This window comes from Capsella rubella, unplaced genomic scaffold, assembly GCF_000375325.1.
Source record: "Capsella rubella cultivar Monte Gargano unplaced genomic scaffold, Caprub1_0 scaffold_3, whole genome shotgun sequence".
NCBI classification, from domain to species: Eukaryota; Viridiplantae; Streptophyta; class Magnoliopsida; order Brassicales; family Brassicaceae; genus Capsella; species Capsella rubella.
In genome coordinates, this window is record NW_006238921.1 from 3,323,251 (window position 1) to 3,343,516 (window position 20,266).

A 20,266-nucleotide genomic window follows, 5' to 3' on the forward strand; every position below is an offset into this window, starting at 1 on the left:
AATAATTGAAAAGCTTTCTTTCTTATATAAAGGGAACTTATATACAACCGACTTGTTCTCCTTAACTTTCCCATTATCCTCTCTAATGACACCGCTTTTGTGCTACTTCTTTGCTTTACCTAATTTTGTTATTTTATTCAAATCTGCAATTAATACAGTATTTGAAATATCCAGAAACACTACAACGGTTAGTAAATAAGACTACTACTAACATATCTGACTTTTCTGATAACCAAAATGATTGTTTATAAGTTTTGTGTGTGGACGTGAACAATGGATCTACTAATTTAGTAAATAATGTTACAGAAAGACAATGAAAACTGAAAAGGTACAGAGTCAGATATAAACTAAAACATCCAATTCAAGATACATATATACAATGACATCTGACAAAAAGATGTTGAAATATTACTGCATGCTGTTCAGTTTTTTTTTCTTCTTATAGATTTCGATTGATTAGTTTTGCCATCACCTTCCTTATATGTTATCTGAAAAACGACTTCAAGTGTAAGTCAATATATATTTTAAGATCTCTTTTTTCCAAAACTTACTTATCTATATATAATACTGAAAGTATGTACTAATGTCTATTTGTATATATATTACAATATGGTTTAAGTACATGCAATCCATGTTATCCAGTCGACTATTCCCTAATCATTGGCATTAAGCAATAATAGTCACTATCATTTTTTTATGCTAATTATTAGCTACATCCAACAATGGAGAGTAGACTTTATATAAAATTAACTCACCTATATATAAATAAAATGATAATGGCCGTGTCTATGTATGTGTGTGAACATGTCAGTAGGGTACTTATCAACCAAGAATACTAATTAAATTGACTAAAATGCGTATTTTGTTTTAAATTATTATCCAGTACGTACTCACATTCATCTTATAGTTACATTAAAGCCTTTTAAAGGTAAAGTTAATCAACCTGTAAAAATGTAACTGATCAAACTTATATTTAATTGTTTACAAGAAACGTAGCACCAAAATTAAACTATAACTGTTTTCTTTATAGTTTATTGGCCCGAAATTAATTATTATCTTCTTTTATATATAAAAAAACTCAGTTACCAGATTGTACTACATTTTAGTATATCGATTGATAATCTGAAAAGTCTTGGAGATACGATGAGCTGCACTTGCTGATTCGTCGTTACTTAGTAATATTCTTTACTTGAAGTGTGGGTGCTCTTCACATCATGCAAACATGAACGAACGAATTGGCATATACTTCATAATGCGTACACACGCCAACATGTGTAATATAATTATATTTGACACTGTAATAAAGCAGACTCATGTGTTATATAATTATATTTGAAACTGTAATAAAGCAGACTTTGAGTTTACAGTTTTCCTAGACAAAACATTAATTGTACGTAATACTAGTTGATAAATGATAATACATGCAATGCGAATGTGCATCTAGTGCATATATGTTTCTTGAAATTGTAACAAAGCCATCAATCTACAACTACACAAGACTATAAACATTATCAACTTTACTTGCACTCAGTTCTAGCACAATTACCAAATTTAAAAAGAATTCATAAATTTACATTTCAATAGACTTTGTCATTATCTATGGATATTACCCAAATTATTGTCTCAAGTCGATAGGGAATACGTCGTCGTCGTACTCTTACGACAAATTGATTTCTTTATTTCAGAAAATAATTAGAATAGTGTGTGTATTTTTAACTAACATGTATGTACGTAGAGATGCTACGTATGCGTAGTATTAGAAATAATAACATATAGATGGCAAAACACTAATAATAACATTAAAAAAAAAAAAGGAAGATGGAGTGGGAGTAATGGTAGAGAGAGGAGAGACGAAGGCTGGAGGGAGCCGTAGATTCCGTGAGAGCCAGGCTTGCACTCTCATGACCTTATTTTACTTTACACATTCGTTCACCCAAAGTTATCTCTTAACCTCTCTACTTCAATTTCTTCTTCTTCTGTTTTTCTGTTTTTCTTATCTTTTGATTATTTTATCATTAATATTTTCTTCACATAACAAGATTCAAAGTAATTTTCGTATTTTACAACTGTTACATGAACTAATTTTAGGGATAAATCTAGCTAGTTAGACTTCGATCTTTATATTTTATTTACTATAATGTCAAATTTCAATGTCAAGTAGTATTGAGCTAGAGGTTAGATCCGGATCAACCACATGAAGTTATTAATAAACAAATAAAACATGTCCTTCTTTAGTTAAACGGAACTAATCCAAAAATAAGTTGTTATACAGAGTAAAAATAAAAAGGATAATGAAGAGACAAAACATACATCACTCAAGTAATTTTCTAAATTTACACATTTTTTTGGTTATGTTTTCTGCCTCTCTCTCCTCTCTCTAGCTCTTGTGTATTGTGATGAGTTTGCCAAGTTGGGAAGATTGTAATAGAGACAATAACAGAAGTACTAAAATTTAAGAGGTTGCAAAAAGACAAGTCCAACATATTCCACACACTTAGAGAATGTGGTGTCTCTCTTTGACTCCTCTCCCTAAATCACTCTCTATTTATGTATGCCTCTTTTCAATCCACACACGTACATCTCTCTTAACACACACACATACATATTTATTTATATATATGTAATCCTTCCTTAAGGCTGATGATCATATCCATCTTCAGTTTCAATTTTTCTCTAATTCATTTTTCTCATTGATCAATTCCAATACCTAGGTCCCTTTCTTCTTGAACATATCTATCTCTATATAGCCAATGGAAGCAGCTGCGGAGGCTGTATCAGCCGCTAAGGAGCAATCATTGATCCTTAAAGGGAAACGGACTAAGCGGCAACGCCCGCAGTCCCCAATCCCTTTCTCTATCATCCCTCCTATGTCTTCACAAGAACCAGATGCTGAAGAAGAATCCACTAGTCTTGTTTCCAAGGAGCAGAATCTCAATGATGAGAGCAACAACAACAATAACAACATTAAGAATGATAACAATACTTTGATCAATGGTGTTACATCTTCATCTTCAGCCTCTTCATCTTCCAACAACAATGCCACATTAAAGGCCACTGTTGACGAGGAAGATCAAGATATGGCTAATTGTTTGATCCTCCTCGCCCAAGGCCACTCTCTTCCCCAGCACCAACCGCAACCTCACCTTCAACAACAAACAAGACAGCTTATGATAAGTTACCAAGAATCTGGTAACAACAACAATGCGTATAGATCTAGCAGCAGGAGGTTTCTGGAGACATCTCCATCGAACGGTGGAGGCAGAGCCGGCTACTATGTTTACCAGTGCAAAACATGTGACCGTACTTTTCCGTCATTCCAAGCTCTCGGCGGCCATAGGGCCAGCCACAAGAAGCCTAAAGCCGCCACGGGCCTTCACTCCAGTCATGACCTCAAGAAGTCTATCTACGATGACCCCGTTTCCCTTCATCTCAACAACGTTGTCACCACAGCTCCTAACAGCAATAGTAACCATAGATCGCTTGTGGTATACGGTAAAGCTAATAATAGTAATAAGGTCCATGAATGTGGAATATGTGGAGCCGAATTCACGTCCGGACAAGCATTAGGTGGTCATATGAGGCGACATAGAGGTGCAGTGGTGGCCACAGCAGCTGCCTCTACGGCCACCCTAGCGGTTGCGGCAACTCCAGTTACTGCAAACACGGCTTTGTCACTGTCGCCTATGTCGTTTGATAAGATGTCGGAAGGTCCGGTTCAGGTTCCGGTTAAGAGAGCGAGGAGTGCGGTTGTGTCGTTAGATTTAGATCTGAATCTACCTGCCCCGGAAGATGAGAATAGGGTCAACGGTGGATTAAGCTTAGCTTCAAAGCAAGAACAAGAACATGAACATGAACAAACACAACAGAATCAACAGAGAGAAGAACAAAAGTCTATTGTCTTGTCTTCTGCTCCTACTTTGGTGGACTGCCATTACTGAAATCAAAGAAAAAAATTCAATACCCAAGATTCATTTATTAATTTATTTTTTAATTAAGCAAGAAATTGATGAATCGTTTTTTAAAAGAAAATTACTGATTCCTTGCTTGTACAAGACTTGCAAGATTCTTCTCTCTTTTTTTTCCCCCTTTCTTACATATTTTCCAAAGAAAACTATGTATTATACAATACTCCCATAGATGCTATGTAATTAAATCCAAATTAATGTAAGATATTCTTGTTACACAATATAAATAATAAATACATTAATCATACCCTCCATTACTTGTTCCAATTCCAGTACAGCGAACGACGAATCGTAGTGATTAAATACCACATTCTTACTTTATATTTAAATGAATCAACTAGAAATCAAAAAGTGATTAAATACCACATTCTTACTTTATATTTAAATGAATCAACTAAAAATACATTTTGATTTCTCTATGCTATTAACTTCGGTTGATCGATTAAAATAGTTTTCTTTAAACTTATGTCACGTTCATGTATACTTTCTAGATAAAGAATGTATATTTTGGATTAGAAAAAAAAAAGGTTCAAACACTTTAAGAAACAAAAGAAAATGAAAAGTTCATGAAAAGGGCGTGACCTGTCCAACTCTTTTTTTTTTTTGGGGTTAAATTTGCATTTGAAACAGATTACGTACTCGTTATTCATGCTTACACTAAAACTATAGCTCTTTTGTTTATCAATGACTCAAAGCCGATCCTGTGTAAATCAACATTACTTAAACACACACACACATAAATGTGGCCTATATGATGAATAATTGAATATATATATATATATATATATGAACTTTGTTAACCGTCAACAAAAGCGGACGCTGAGATATTTAAATTTGTACCGGAATTGCAAAGCATAACACTCGTCAAGATTGTGTTTAAAGAAATTGCACAGCCTTCGTCGTCGGAGTGGGCTACAAATTGATTATGGGCTTTTAATATATGTTTAAGCCCAGAACACTAAACACGAGGCTCAACTCGTTTTTTTTCTTCTTTTGTTTGTTATGAGCATAGAAAAAAATGGGTCTTGATATTTTTAGCATTTTGTCCTTTTGGGGAGACAGTGGTGTCAGATAGCTGACAGCCTAAAAAATAAATAAATAACAAAATGGTGCTTCTCTTTTTACTTTTTACTTTTTTCTTATTAGTTCCATGATATTATTATTTATAAAAAACGAAAAAAAAGAGGATATTTTTCGATTTAAATTCTGACTTCGGATTAGTAGTTAACACAAACAAAGCATAGGAATAGACAAGAGACGTGGCGTATCAAAACATATATATACAAATTGTATAATACAATGCAAACAAAAAAAATATCATATAGTTTTTGGTACGCCTCATCAATTCATTGCCATAACTATTTTAGAATTTCATTATCTAAATGTTGTTGTTGACAAAATATAGAATTTTATTTAACATGTACGTAGATCATCACTGTGCACTGAATGAAATAGGCTTATTCCATTTTCCAGAAGATGAAAAAAAACAGAGAAGAAAAGTAGATATCTTTTGTCTTTGCCACCTTGACTATACAACACAACCCCTACAAATTGTAATCGTTGTTAGTTTTATTATATATAAGATTGAAATTACTTTTAAACGAAAACCAAAGTATAAGAATTAGAAAATGAAAGAGGAAAGAAGAAAAATAAATAAGAGAAAAATGAATGGGGGAAGAAGATGATGATTCGTGTGGACCAAGTCTCTCTCTCTCATCCCTCTTTAGCTTGCCTTATTGGTAAAGTATCCTTCTGCAAGCAAACGTATCTGTCACTCCTTTTTTATTTTTATTTTCACCTTCCAACATTTTTTTTTCTCATTAACTCTCTTTTTTTTTTGGTCAACTTCTTATAAACTTTTACACATTTTTCCTTAGATTTTTATTTATATTATTCTTATTTTCCCAACAAGATTAGTATTTTACTATTTTTATATTTACAAGTAAAGTTTGTAAATATTTTGAACTGCAGTATTTTTATGAAATATAAAATAGAGATATATATATACAATGCACTTAATATAAAAGGAAAGAAATAAACTCTTTTCTATTAGTGAAAAAATACTTAAACATTTTAGAAAGATTTATTAAAATCACATACCCAATCTTTGATTTTCGTTCAATATCTTTCTTGATATATAGTTTTAACATAATATTATTTCATTCTTGTATAATCAATATTACATATGGTTAGACTGTTTCAGGAAAGTCATTACGTATAATATTAAGAAAAACTGAAATTTTTATTTAAGAAAAATAGTTACTTTTTCAGACCACTAGGACAGTGTTTCCTTTTATTTTACTGCATAAAACGACAAAAACCTAAGCAGTAACGTTTCCTAGGGTTTTATTATTATTACTGCAACACTCAAAAATTATAAAATTAATAATAAAAAAAAAGAATAAAAAAGAAATCGGAATCGCAATCCGAAATTACTTGTTTTCTAGCCTTCTAGGAACTCTAAAAGAAAGCAAATTTCTTGCAATTGAAGGTACCTTTAATCCGTGTTCTTCTTTTTTTCCATTTCTTCTCCGTCAAATTAAAATTCCCATTTTTCCCAACTTTATTACTTTGATGTTTGTCTTGTGAGACAGATTCCAGAAGAAACCCTATTACAAGTACGGTCCTTTTTTCTTGCTTCAAATGGGTCGCGAATCTGTGGCTGTTGTGTCCTCGCCGCCATCGGCGACTGCGCCGAGTACTGCTGTGTCGGCGACCTCGCTTGCTCCTGGCTTCCGATTTCATCCCACTGATGAGGAACTCGTGAGTTATTACTTGAAGCGGAAGGTTCTAGGCAAACCTGTACGTTTCGATGCGATTGGGGAGGTCGACATCTACAAGCATGAGCCCTGGGATTTAGCAGGTTCGTTGGGTTTCTTCCTCTTTGTTTCTGCTTCTCTCTGTGATTTGTTTTTTTTTTCCCCTGTGAAGACTTGTGAATTTGTTGCTTCTGATTTGGGATTTTTGTGAGTCTGGGCTTATTCGTTGTTTCGTCTTCTAGACTCAGTTCTGGGGGTAAGAAAGTTTTGAGCTTTGTGGGCATCGATTCATTTTCTGGGCAAATTTTTTGGTCGCCTATTCTCTGTTCGTACCTTTTGCTATGTACACTGTGAAGACAATACATCCAATCGACTCTTTAATTGGGGAAAGTCTAATTCTTTTTTTTTTTTTTTCAGATTCCTTAAGAATCCTGCTATCTTGTGCTTGAGTTCTATTTGCTTGTGTTTCAGGAAATGAAGTTTGTTGGTTATCTAAAGTGTTATTAACTCTGGTTTGAAAATTTCTTCTGTTGTGATGTGTGTGTGTTTCAGTGTTTTCACGGTTGAAAACTCGGGACCAAGAATGGTACTTCTTCAGCGCTTTAGATAAGAAGTATGGCAATGGTGCTAGAATGAACCGGGCAACTAACAAAGGCTACTGGAAAGCAACTGGAAAAGACAGAGAAATCCGCCGGGATATTCAGTTGCTCGGTATGAAAAAGACGCTTGTTTTCCACAGCGGGCGTGCTCCAGACGGTCTTCGGACTAATTGGGTCATGCACGAGTATCGCCTTGTGGAATATGAAACTGAAAACAACGGAAGCCTGCTGGTATTATGTTGTTCAAAAGAGTTACTTTCGGATTTTGTTTTATCTCATACTGTCAAAAGAATCCTATCTTATCTCAATTCTTTGTTTTGATACAGCAGGACGCATATGTGTTGTGCAGAGTGTTTCACAAGAATAACATTGGGCCACCAAGTGGGAACAGATATGCGCCATTCATGGAAGAGGAATGGGCTGATGGTGGAGGAGCTCTGATTCCAGGAGTAGACGTTAGTGTCAGGGTAGAGCCGCTACCACAAGCCAATGGAAACAAACACATGGACCAGGTTTGTGCTTTCTTTATACTAAGGCTTCATAACTCAGAAGTTCAATAGTTCCATTTCAGTGTTTCTTCTATGCAAAAATTCTGAATTCCTGCAGAGTAAATCATATCTCATAGTTTACAAGATATCATGCTTCTTATATGCAAAAGTTATTTGTTGATAGAAAACTTCTCTTAGTGCTGTTTCAGTGGGATGAGTTACTTGAACTGCAGCTTTGTCTAATGAATGGTCTCTCTTGATTACAGGATATCTAGTTTTCTTTACGGTCTTTTTTTCTTTGGGATTTATCCTCTCATTACAAGATATTTAGAGTTACAATTCTCGTTTTGCATTATATGAACTCACAAAAATGATCAGTGCATCATTGTCAGAAGAATTAACGAGAGATGGGTTTATTGTAGTTTGGTTCATCTGCAAAGTCGATTCAACATATTTTGGTTTTAGATATATTATGTCTGTTGGGGTTCACATAACTTGTCATTATTTTGTAGGAAATCCATTCAGCAAGCAAGAATCTCATTAACATCAACGAGCCACCAAGGGATGGCACTCCAATGGATATCGAACCTAACCAACAGAATCATCATGAGAGTGACATCAAGCCGCAGGAGCATAACAACCATAATGCTTATGATGAAGATGAGGAAACACTGAAACGAGAGCACGCAGAAGAAGATGAGCGTCCTCCTCCACTATGCATTCTTAACAAAGAAGCTCCACTACCTCTCCTCCAATACAAACGTAGACGCCAAAACGAGTCCAACAGCTCAAGCAGGAACTCACAGGACCATTGTTCGTCCACAATAACAACCGTCGACAATACAACCACCTTAAACTCATCATCTGCTGCCGCCACAAACACTGCCATATCAGCATTGCTTGAGTTCTCGCTTATGGGCATCTCAGAAAAGAAAGAAAACCAACAGCTGCGTCCTCACAAGGAAGCTTCTCCCTCTACTCCACTAGTATCTCCTGAAGAGAAGGTTAATGATCTCCAGAAGGAGATTCACCAGATGTCTGTTGAGAGAGAAACTTTTAAGCTTGAGATGATGAGTGCAGAGGCTATGATCAGTATTCTCCAGTCAAGGATCGATGCACTGCGTCAGGAAAACGAGGAACTTAAGAAGAAAAACGCCAACGGACAAGCTATTTAAACCACCTCACCATCCATCCAGGGTTCTTCTTCTTTTTCTCAACGCCTTTTAGTTGTAATCTTCGTAGTAGTATGAGCTATGGATGTAGCTTCTTCAGTAAACGTATGAATCTCTGTTGTAAAATTAGGATAAAACGGAACGGGTCTTTACTTATCCTTTTTTATTTTATTCTATGTTCTGCATCTTTTGGGAACACTTTCAGGTTTATCCATTGCCATATATTATCATCTATCAATCTATCTAGTCTTTTCAGACAAGAACTCTCTTTATTAGTATCAACTATCAAGGAATGTTCAGTCTCTATGGAAGAAAGCTTTTTCTTTTGGATAAAACTGTTATCATTTTTAGTAGTCAAGTTTGAGGGCATAAACCTGAGTTCACCTTCTGATCTTCCGGACAAGAACCACTCTGTTGCTTAGTAATGTTCTGTCTCCATGAACCATTGAGAGAAGTGGGAAGAGAGCTTCACAGGCAAACTAAGGGTAATGCGCGAGGGTATAATAGTCATTGGACAATTCGGCTAGCATTACGATTTATGAATGTGGCTCCGTCAACGACGTTAGAAGACTTTTGTTACACGTAATTTGCAATTATTTTGTTTAAAAAAAAAAAAAAAAAAAAAAAAGCAAAAAGCGCTTGGTACAATTCATCAAGCCTGGACTCCATTTTCAAATAAATAAACCTATTTTCACATTTTGTTTAGTCAAAATAATTTCAGAAACTTCCTTCTGCAAACTTAACATCACGAAACGACACGAAAAAAAGATAAAAAAAAGATAAAAACATCACGAAACGAATTTATAGTTGTTACCGACAAAATAAAAAGTTGTAAAAACATATATAAATTTGGGCCAACGAGCTACCTCGACAAGTTATTGAACTAGAGGACCAAACTTTCGACGTGTCGCTGATTCATTTGCTGTCATCCCAAAATATCAGAGCAGCGTCACTAGTATATTAGTAATATATACAGAGCACACTTCCCTGTGGACGAGATGTTTAAAACATTAGTCAGTACTGCCGCAGTAACATTTCACTTATACTAATATTTTCCACGGTGGCTTATTAGTTCCGGAGAATTCGTCGCCTCCTCTCTTCTCCTCCGATTTGCTGCTTATACTCCCATTTTTCTTTTCCCAAAACTCTAATTTCCATACTATCCTTGCTTAGTTCTTTCTTTAGATTCGATTCGATAACTCTGTGGTTGGATTAAGGAGAACACCCTCATTAGTTCTTCAATACTCTCGGTGCCCAAGAAGTCGACCACTATTTGGCATGACCGTCTTTACTTGGTCGTGACTCGTGACGGAGGCAACAATGATTTAAGACCGGAACTTGTCTGATTTGCAGCAGAGCCAGAATTATAATCAACGAATAAAAAATCAACCACAACAATGTGTGGTCTTTTTATTTGGTGTATCTAACTAAAAGCTTCATCTACAAGCTATAGATTGTGTAAGTTTAACAACATATATATAATTGTCTTAATTTGTTAGTATATTTTTAATGTCGAGAGCTTTCTACGTAAGACGTATTGTCGAAATGGTTTCGTATCTAGATAAATGGAATATTGGAATTTAGTAAGGTGTTATAAAGTTGGGTGTTTTTTTGAACTGTATCGTTCTATTATTCGGAATCTATCTATGCTTAAACTCTTTCAAGAATTTATTATTAGTATTCGCCTATCATTTATGAGCTTGTGTGACCCTTGTTAAATGATTGTACTCTTGGATAGGTTTGTTCTTTTTTTCTTTTTTTATTTAATTTTATTAAATCTTTATTTATCCAAGAGCTGTAAGAAAAAATAACCTACTTTTTTGAACGACTACGACAGTGTATTTTTTTAATTTACTACATAAAACGACAAAAACCTAGGCAGTAAACATTTTCTAGGGTTTTTATTACTGCGACACTCCAAAGAAAAAAGAAAATAAAGAAATGAGAAAAAAGGAAATGTAAACAAAATTGGAATCGCAATCCGAAATAATAACTTGGTTTGCTTCTACTGGGAACGGGAAAAAAGAAAGCAAATTTCTTGCAATTGAAGGTACCTTTAATCCTTATGCTTATCTCTTTTTCATTACTTGTCCGTCTAATCAAAAACCCATTTTGCCAACTTGTTGTTTTGCTGCTCGTCAGGGGAAAGTGGAATTGAGAATAACCCTAGAACAACTACTCTCTTTTTCATGGGTCGCGAATCTGTGGCTGTGGTGACTGCGCCGCCCTCGGGGACTGCTCCGGGTACTGCTGCGGCGGCTACCTCCCTTGCTCCTGGCTTCCGATTTCATCCCACCGATGAGGAACTCGTCAGTTATTACTTGAAGCGAAAGGTTCTGGCCAAACCTGTACGCTTCGATGCGATTGGCGAGGTCGATATCTACAAGCATGAGCCCTGGGATTTAGCTGGTTCGTTTGGCTCTCTCTCTTCTTTTCGTCAATTTTGGGGTTTTATCTGACACTTGTGATTTTGTTGCTTCTGATTTGGGATTTTTTCCTGGTCTGGGCTTCTCTCGCGTGTTCCGACTCATTTCTTGGAAAAGGGTTAAGCCTTTTTTCTGGGAATTTTTTGTTGCAGATTCTCTGTTGTTTACATTTTGCTATGTTTAGGCTTATAACACTGTGAATTCATTCAATCCAGCTTATCGATTTCTTGGGTCGCTCAAATATTATTCCTCCATTTTTACAGATCCCTTAAGAGTTTTATGTTCCAGTTTGCTTGTGTTTCAGGAAATGTACAATTTTGAAGTTTTGAGTTAAGTCTGGTAAGTAATTTCTTCTTTTTTTTGGTCGTGTGTTAAGTGTTTTCGAGGTTGAAGACAAGGGACCAAGAATGGTACTTCTACAGCGCGTTAGATAAGAAGTATGGAAATGGTGCTAGAATGAACCGAGCAACTAACAAAGGGTACTGGAAAGCAACTGGGAAAGACAGAGAAATCCGCCGTGATATTCAGCTGCTTGGTATGAAAAAGACGCTTGTTTTCCACAGCGGGCGTGCCCCTGACGGTCTTCGGACTAATTGGGTCATGCACGAGTATCGCCTTGTGGAATATGAAACCGAGAAAAACGGAAACCTGGTGGTACTGTATTCTCCAAATTACTTTCGAACTGGGTTACTTTGATATTTTCTTATCTCAATTCTTTGTTTGGGTGCAGCAAGATGCATATGTGTTATGCAGAGTCTTCCACAAGAATAACATTGGGCCACCAAGTGGGAACAGGTATGCACCGTTCATGGAAGAGGAATGGGCTGATGATGTAGGAGCTCTGATCCCAGGAGTAGACGTTAGGCTCAGGGTAGAGCCGCAGCCAGTGGCCAATGGAAACAACCAGATGGACCAGGTTTGTAATTTCTTCATATTCAGGCTTCATACTCAAAGCCTGAAGTTTCAATTTAATATCACTTATATGCAAAAACTGTGTTGAAAGTCTCTCTTTAGTGGTGTTCCATTGGGCTGAGTGAGTTTATTTGAACTGGATTAGTCTATTTATCAATCAATCTACTATTTCAATGTTGTTTAGTGCAAATGTCAAATTTGCCTGATGCATCATCTCTCTTGTTTCACAAGATATCATATTTTCATATATGCAAAAACTGTGTTAAAGTGAAGTACCTCTAAGTACTGGTTCAGTGGGATGGGTTACCTCATCGAGTCTGTAACCAACTCTTGTAGACCTCTGCCGTGTAGGTTTATCTGATGAATCAACTCTCTTGATTGAGAAAATATCTAAATTTTCTGTGTGCCTTTTTTTCTTTCCCTTGGGCTTTTATTCTTATTTTCTTAATCATGCTGATTACAAGATCTTTGAAACTTACATCCTCACTTGACAGCACCTGTCACTGTGCTATATCATATGATTTTACTTCATTAATCAGTAATAATGTTCGATAGAAGTAGAATGAGTTGTTGTGTTCACTTAATTATAGGAGATTAAAGCATTTGGTTTCAGATTTTTGTGTCGTATGGAGTTCACATAACCTTGTAATGTATTGTAGGAGATTCAGTCAGCCAGCAAGAGTCTCATTAACATCAATGAGCCACCGAGAGAGACGGTTGCAATGGATATTGAACCTAACCAACAGAACAATCATGAGAGTGACATCAAGCCGCATGAGCATAACAACAATAATGCCTATGAGGAAGATGAGGAAACACTTAAACGCGAGCAGACAGAAGAAGGTGAGCGTCCTCCTCCTGTATGCGTTCTCAACAAAGAAGCTCCATTACCTCTGCTGCAATACAAACGTAGACGCCAAAATGAGTCGAACAACAACTCAAGCAGGAACACACAGGACCATTGTTCGTCCACAACAACCGTCGACAATACAACCACTTTAATCTCATCATCTGCTGCTGCCACCAACACTGCCATCTCTGCATTGCTTGAGTTCTCACTCATGGGCATCTCTGACAAGAAAGAAAACCCGCAGCAAGCTCTGCGTCCTCACAAGGAACCTTCTCCCCATACTCCACAAGCATCTCCTGACGAGAAGGTTAATGATCTCCAGAAAGAGGTTCACCAGATGTCTGTTGAAAGAGAAACATTCAAGCTTGAAATGATGAGTGCAGAAGCTATGATCAGTATTCTCCAGTCAAGGATTGATGCGCTGCGTCAGGAGAACGAGGAACTTAAGAAAAACCATGCCAGTGGACAATAAATTCTCTAAAAGATCCGTCCAGGTTTCTTCTTCAGCTGCTTACCTATTAGCTTTAATCTCCCTAATATTATGAGCCCATCTATGTAACTTCTCTTAGACGGATTGCGAACTGCGTGAATCTCTCTGTTGTAACATAGGATAAAACGGATCCGAGCTCCTGAGACGAATGTGTTTTATCCTTCTTTTTATTTTAAATATGATGTTGCTGCATACATTTTTAGGTTGCTCCGTTGTCATATATGATCATCTATCTAGTTGTTTTTTTTTCAGACAAAGAAACTCTCTCTGTCTCTCTCTCTCTCAATCAAGAATATTCTGTCTTCATAGGATATAACTGTCAGGTTGAAGGGTATAACTGTCATTTACATATATATTATTACCGTCTAGATTTCCGGACAAGATCTTTCAATGTTCCGTCCCCCTGGTAATACCGTGATTAGTGATCAAGAGTGAGGGTATAACTGTCATTAAACTAATCCAGCTATGACTACGAATGTGGTTGCGTCACCGGCGTTAGCAGTAGACTTTCGTTACACGTAATTTGCAAATTATTTTTAAAATAAAAGCAAAAAGGGGTTTGGTACGTCCGACTTCTTTAACCCTTTGTTTGTTTCCCATTTTCAACACAAAAGTTTACACTTTCTTTATTTACTCTAAATTCAAACCAAGATTTTTCAAATACTTTTAGTCATCGATAATTGATATTTATTGAAGTGGATAATTCGTACTATATTTATATTATTTGCGCGAACCAACTACCTCAACAAAATTCTAGAGACTTTAAAAACCTATGATGACTCGTCCAAAACTTTCACGTGTCATTTTAATAAAGACAGTCACCTACGAAAGAGTCACAGCCAGTGACTTGATTGTTCTCCGAGAACAGTTTCCTGGAAAGATTTATAAAAATCTCTCACACGGCGTGAAACTTCTTCTGCACTTATAAATCGTTACCACTGGTCGCTTAATTTAGCTCCGATTGGTTCCGAGCTCCTTCTTCTTCCTCATCACTCGTCTTCTCCGACTTGCCTTTCATCTCACTTACCTCAATTTCTAAATCTCTTTCATTTCAAATCTCTTTTCTTTTGTTTCCAATTCGACAGAACATCTCTTTAATTTATATAGTCAACCTTTGTGTTTGAGCTTTTGGTATATGGGTGGTGGTTCCGCGACGTCGCTCGCTCCTGGGTTCCGGTTTCATCCCACGGACGAAGAACTTGTTCGTTACTATCTCAAACGAAAGATCTGCAATAAACCCTTTAAGTTTGATGCTATCTCTGTTGCCCATGTTTACAAATCCGAGCCTTGGGATCTCCCAGGTCAGTTCTGATTTATCGAATTCTATTGGAAACAATTTATTTCGTTTGAGTTCTGCTTTTAAACTTAAGCTGATTTTGTTTTGTTTGATTGGGAATTTAGACAAGGCGAAGCTGAAAAGTAGAGACTTGGAGTGGTACTTCTTCAGTACGCTTGATAGCAAGTATGGTAATGGATCGAAGACGAATCGTGCGACTGAGATGGGTTATTGGAAGACGACTGGGAAAGATCGGGAGATTCGTAATGGGTCAAAGGTCGTCGGGATGAAGAAGACTCTTGTTTATCACAAAGGTCGAGCTCCTCGTGGCGAAAGAACCAATTGGGTTATGCACGAGTATAGGCTGGTTGATGAAGAACTCGAGAAAACCGGTGTTCACCAAGTAAGACTTTGGAATCTTTGAGTTGCCTAGTTGTTTTCATATAGGCAATGGATTGTGTTGTTGCTGACTTTTGTTTTGGAATTGTGGCAAGGATGCGTATGTGCTTTGTAGGATTTTTCAGAAGAGTGGCTCAGGACCTAAAAATGGAGAGCAGTATGGTGCTCCGTTTGTTGAGGAAGAGTGGGAGGAGGAGGATGATATGTCATTCGAACCTGATCCAGATCTTGGAAGTGAAGATCATGTTTATGTCCATATGGATGACACTGATCAGGTTTGTCTTTTAGTGTAGATTCTATTGCTTATCTTGATCCTTTTTAGTGATACAGTAAATTTATGACAAATGGTTTAGCTTTTGGTTGATTGCTGTTTCCTTTGTATCCATGGATGTTTCACTCTGTGGAGTAAAAAAGCTTGTGCAAATATCTCTTTATTATCACTGATCTTATCAGACTCCCTACTAGGCTATCTACTCCCTACTAGGCTATCTACTCCCTACGAGGCTGACTATTATCTTCTTCCAGTTCTAAAATCGAATTTATATCTTGCAGAAGCCTGACAACCTTGTGGTCTATGATGCCATTCCTCTCCCGTTAAACTTTAATCATGGGGAATCAAGCAATAATGCTGAAACAAACTACTCAGATTCCATAAACTATATACAACCAGGAAACTATGTGGACTCTGGTGGCTACTTTGAGAAACCAGAAGAATGTTCTGAGAAAGATCAGAAGCCTATTATCTGTGACGGTAACCTTCATAATGAGGCATTGTTTCAAGATGATGAAATTGGCTCTGGTGTCCAAAACGAGCAAATGGCAAATTTGCAATCTTCTGACAACATGTTTGGGACTGGTTCATTATGCTACAATGATTTGTCTGTTGAGAGCAACTACTTGATCGGTGATGCGTTTCTGGATCCGAATAGTAATCTTCTGCATAATGATGGTCTGTACCTTGAAACAAATGATCTCAGCAGTACTCAGCAAGATGGTTTCTACTTTGAAGATTATCTTACCTTCTTTGATGAGGACGATGAGAATGCTCAAAACTTGACTTTCGATCCTTCTCAACTGATGGGAAATGAAGATGCTTTTGTTGATCAAGAAGAGCTCTTTCAAGAGGTATAAAACTTTATACAAACAGACTTATTTTTGACTTAGACTTATTTTTGACTTAGACTTATTTTTGACTTAAACTGTATTTAGACTTATTTTTGTTTCCTTTTGAATTTAACTCACATTTAAACCAACAGATCGAGACTGAGGAACTAAAAAAAGAAGAGACCATAGGAGACAAACAAGTGGTGGAAGAAAAGGAAAAGGATGAAGCATCTTGTTCAAAACAATTTGATGCAGATGCAACAGAGTTTGAGCCAGGTAAAAACCCTATTGACCATAATCAGAACTTACCTCCATATGTTCACAGGTGCGTCACTTGTTCTGTTTAGATGATGGATCAATTGCTAATACTGCAGATTACAAGTACCCATTCCTCAAAAAGGCAAGCGACATGTTGGGAGCTATTCCCGCTCCGCCTGCATTTGCTTCTGAGTTCCCTACAAAGGATGCAGCTATCCGGTTAAACGCAGGACAATCATCAGGCTCAGTTCATGTAACCGCAGGTATGATCACAATATCAGACAGCAACATGGGCTGGTCATACGACAAAAACGTGAACCGTGACTTAATCCTTTCTTACCATTTTGTCCAAGAGAATGCGTCCGGGAAATTAGGAAATAGTTTAACAAGGGCAATGTTAATCTTCATGTGTTTCTGGATCCTCCTACTCTCAGTTAGTTTCAAAGTAAGCACTTTGGTCGCTTCCCGGTGATAAGTACCATACTTTGAAACAAGACTTTTGTGTTTTTGTAAACATTATTGATATAGATTCACTTGCAGTTTTCTGCTACTCAAATGTTTTGGTTCTCTAATTCTATTGAATAATCTCATTTTTATATCATTGCACGTTGACCAATACAAAATACTGTAAAAGGTTATGGTTCTAATCGAGGACAACCAAAAGTATGAAGTACGGTAACAAAAATAAAATTCATGGGTAAAGTAAATAGTATTCAGGTAAATGCAATGTTTCAAATATTTGAAGTATCAGAGAGTAACAACAATAGATTTAGTAATGTCAAAATGGCCATCAAGCAAAAGATCGCAACACTCAACCTTTCCCCAAATCTGTCCTTCACGCCTCTCCACTGAAATCTCCACACACCATATTTTCCTTTTCCAAACAATGGTATCATCACGGTCCAAGATTCTCAAAAACAATATCAACATATTACCGCAACAGACTAGTTTTGATAGATAATCACCTAAGGGAAGATTTTCGAGGCCCTTCACCATCCCCCAAGTTCTTTGCTTGAGATCACATGTTCGTAAAATATAGTTATAGCCATCGTAGACGTACAATACGTTGCCCATAACACATTCATTTCCCCACAAATGATACTTCATGATCTCATCCATCTCCCATTTACTTTCCGGTAGTTTGTAATCCTCATAGGTTTTCTTGAAGACGTCCTTACCTGCAGATCACCAAAGTACGATTAGAGGGATGTTGTGAAATCATTTACTTTTCCATAAGTGCAGATTTAGAACTTTGTTCTTTTCTTATCTTTCTTCGTATATTTCTATTTATAATATATATATACAAAAGAACTAATTAAGGCACCCACATCACTTATCTATTCTACAAACTAAAAATAAGGTAGCGTTTACATGCTTAATTGATTAGAAGCATAAAATGGCTAAGGAACCAATAAGAAAGCAAATTACATGCATGGACCAAGTACGAAAGTTCGGTCTACAAAATGCTTAAGCGCAAGTTTTTTCATACAATTTTTTCATTTTTCTTAAGCGCAAGTTTTTTCATTTTAACATATTCATAACTCATCAAATTTCTTTTTATACTAATTTCGTTTATATTTCACCCCAACCGACACTGAGCTAAAACAGCATCGACGTTACTGTTGTTTAATCTTTGAAATACTACGATAAGATTTTGCTTCCGAAGGGTCCAAATGTACTACTGTATCATTGTTAATTAACTTTAATGATGCCCACGTTAACATCCATCTTGCGAAAGTAAAAGATACTTCAAACCATGATTATTGTCTCACAAATATCATTGTTCAAGAAATGCTACAGCATCATGTATCTCCCCAACGATAGCTCAACTCAAGGTCCTTCTTCAAAAGGAAGGATCTATAGAAAGTCAAAGAGCAACATAGTACATACATGTACAGAAACATATGTATATGCTTAATATATCACATATACATGTATGTGAAACCCAAATGATCTTTAGGGTTTTATGACTCTTCGTGTTTCATCTCGGTCTTAATGGCTATAGCCAAGTGGTCATAAGCTTCAGACCAAGCTCCTTCCACTTCTTCGTTGTATCTCTCCCCCAGCCCTTCTTTTAATGTCCTTAGCAAAGCTTCTTTTACCACCTGCAATGCGTTCACATCCACTTTAATTGAAAATCAAAATAAAGTAAAATGTACTCTTGTAGTATTTTATATAGAATATTATTTGTTAAAAAGAGACCTCGAAGTGAGGATCAATAACGCCGCTTTTGCGATGAATAGAGCCCAAGTATTGGAGGGTTGTATCAGCCACCACCACCTTTCCTTTCTCTCTCAGCTGTATTGCAGTTTCACATGTCTACACCCCAAAAATATTAAATAAAGTCAGCAAACTCATAGAAACTAAACTTAATTTGGTTTATATGGTTATGCTATCCGATCCTATTGTAGCAATTAGCAAGCAATTGAATATCCACAAAAGCGAACCGAACCGAACCGCTTGGACCAATATAAACATTCGTTACTAATTCTATGAGATATTGTTACTCAAAGAAGAAGACAAAGCCAACTAGCCAAAGTCCAAACAACATTGACAACAAATCGTGTGCAGCACATGGCTGCGTCAATAAGAGACAAAATAATCTGATCTACACTATTTTTCCTGTAATATATAGAAAAGAAAGAAAAATATACATGTAATATGTAACACACATATATTATCTGATAGAGGTTCAAGATGTAATAACGAACTAGTCTAATTTCAGTCTTATTACTGCTAATAAGTGTTAAGATAATGACACGAATATATGTAAGAGATACACATATATATGTAAGAGATGCATCCACATAAACAAAATCGAAAAAAGAAGTAAGTAACTACCATCTTGAAGACTTTAACAGCATGAGCTTTGAGTTTAGGATTGTTTTGAGGGACTTCATCTGAGTCTCTTAGAAAAGAGAACAAGCCCTTTGCTGCTGGTGCTATCTCCAGTATCCTATCACAACATTAAAAGAATCTCAGATATATAAACACCATATGTATGTAAAATTTAAATGCTTATAAGTATATAAAAGCTTATGTATATGTAATTACTGTGAGAAGAAGTGAAGGCTGTATTTGGGGATGTCTTGTTTCAGTATCTCCCAAGACTCCTTCACTAAAGCTTCTTGCTTTTCTGTAAACACAAGCTCTCCCATCTCTCTCTCTCTCTCTTTATCTCTGACAGTAAATATTTGTATGTTTATATATGTATCCTGTATATCTTCAATATATATGGGATTCAATGGTCCTTTGGTTGGGCCTGTGAGCTCTTACTGTAGAAGATTCTCTCAGTTATCTTTTCATTAAAATTGTTTATTTTATAACTAGAGGCATTATCTCCTAAATGTGGTGGACACGCGTAGGCGTAGCCAAGAAATATGGATACATATATATGTGAATGTGATATGTCCGTCCGACTATTCTAAACTCTAAAGAGACGTTGTACACCACTTCCAAGATCCACCTACTTAAAATGTTTACGTCCATATTTATACAAATAAGTTAAACAGCAACTTGCGTTGTCTTCTTCGTAGTAAAATATCCACGCCGCATTGATTCAAAGCCT

The 20,266-nt window shown here is 36.3% G+C and overlaps 5 protein-coding genes across 9 annotated transcripts; 4 read left to right on the forward strand and 1 right to left on the reverse strand.

Annotated features, from left to right (window-relative positions):
• The first annotated feature begins 2,750 nt into the window (after positions 1-2,750).
• Positions 2,751-3,958, forward strand: LOC17891933 (zinc finger protein ZAT5). The gene has a single exon (XM_006299769.2). It carries the CDS (start codon positions 2,751-2,753, stop codon positions 3,936-3,938), a length of 1,188 nt encoding a protein of 395 aa, XP_006299831.1. The 3' UTR covers positions 3,939-3,958.
• Positions 3,959-6,395: 2,437 nt separating this feature from the next.
• LOC17890706 (NAC domain containing protein 50) lies at positions 6,396-9,221 on the forward strand. Of its 3 annotated transcripts, XM_023785331.1 has the most exons (5): positions 6,396-6,456; positions 6,560-6,828; positions 7,277-7,554; positions 7,650-7,835; positions 8,324-9,221. In XM_023785331.1, the coding sequence occupies exons 2-5, from the start codon at positions 6,609-6,611 to the stop codon at positions 8,984-8,986; spliced, it is 1,347 nt and encodes a 448-aa protein (XP_023641099.1). In that variant the 5' UTR covers positions 6,396-6,456; positions 6,560-6,608; the 3' UTR covers positions 8,987-9,221. The 3 variants fall into 3 exon arrangements, with proteins under 3 accessions (XP_023641099.1, XP_023641100.1, XP_023641098.1); XM_023785332.1 differs by lacking the exon at positions 6,396-6,456 and having other exon boundaries at positions 6,467-6,828; positions 7,653-7,835; XM_023785330.1 differs by lacking the exon at positions 6,396-6,456 and having other exon boundaries at positions 6,468-6,828.
• LOC17892246 (NAC domain containing protein 52) lies at positions 6,426-13,867 on the forward strand. 3 transcript variants are annotated; one of them, XM_023785327.1, is made up of 5 exons: positions 6,426-6,456; positions 11,126-11,392; positions 11,786-12,063; positions 12,140-12,325; positions 12,981-13,867. In XM_023785327.1, exons 2-5 carry the CDS (start codon positions 11,173-11,175, stop codon positions 13,641-13,643), a joined length of 1,347 nt encoding a protein of 448 aa, XP_023641095.1. In that variant the 5' UTR covers positions 6,426-6,456; positions 11,126-11,172; the 3' UTR covers positions 13,644-13,867. The 3 variants fall into 3 exon arrangements, with proteins under 3 accessions (XP_023641095.1, XP_023641097.1, XP_023641096.1); XM_023785329.1 differs by having other exon boundaries at positions 12,990-13,867; XM_023785328.1 differs by lacking the exon at positions 6,426-6,456 and adding an exon at positions 10,955-11,033.
• A 716-nt stretch (positions 13,868-14,583) lies between these two features.
• On the forward strand, positions 14,584-17,299 carry LOC17890901 (NAC domain-containing protein 53). The gene is made up of 6 exons (XM_006297289.2): positions 14,584-14,962; positions 15,063-15,340; positions 15,432-15,611; positions 15,889-16,461; positions 16,593-16,716; positions 16,815-17,299. Exons 1-6 carry the CDS (start codon positions 14,797-14,799, stop codon positions 17,168-17,170), a joined length of 1,677 nt encoding a protein of 558 aa, XP_006297351.1. The 5' UTR covers positions 14,584-14,796; the 3' UTR covers positions 17,171-17,299.
• A 1,135-nt stretch (positions 17,300-18,434) lies between these two features.
• Positions 18,435-19,982, reverse strand: LOC17890584 (non-symbiotic hemoglobin 2). The gene is made up of 4 exons (XM_006298657.2): positions 19,753-19,982; positions 19,540-19,654; positions 18,901-19,017; positions 18,435-18,803 (listed from the first exon to the last, which is right to left on the reverse strand). The coding sequence occupies exons 1-4, from the start codon at positions 19,854-19,856 to the stop codon at positions 18,663-18,665; spliced, it is 477 nt and encodes a 158-aa protein (XP_006298719.1). The 5' UTR covers positions 19,857-19,982; the 3' UTR covers positions 18,435-18,662.
• Positions 19,983-20,266: the final 284 nt, after the last annotated feature.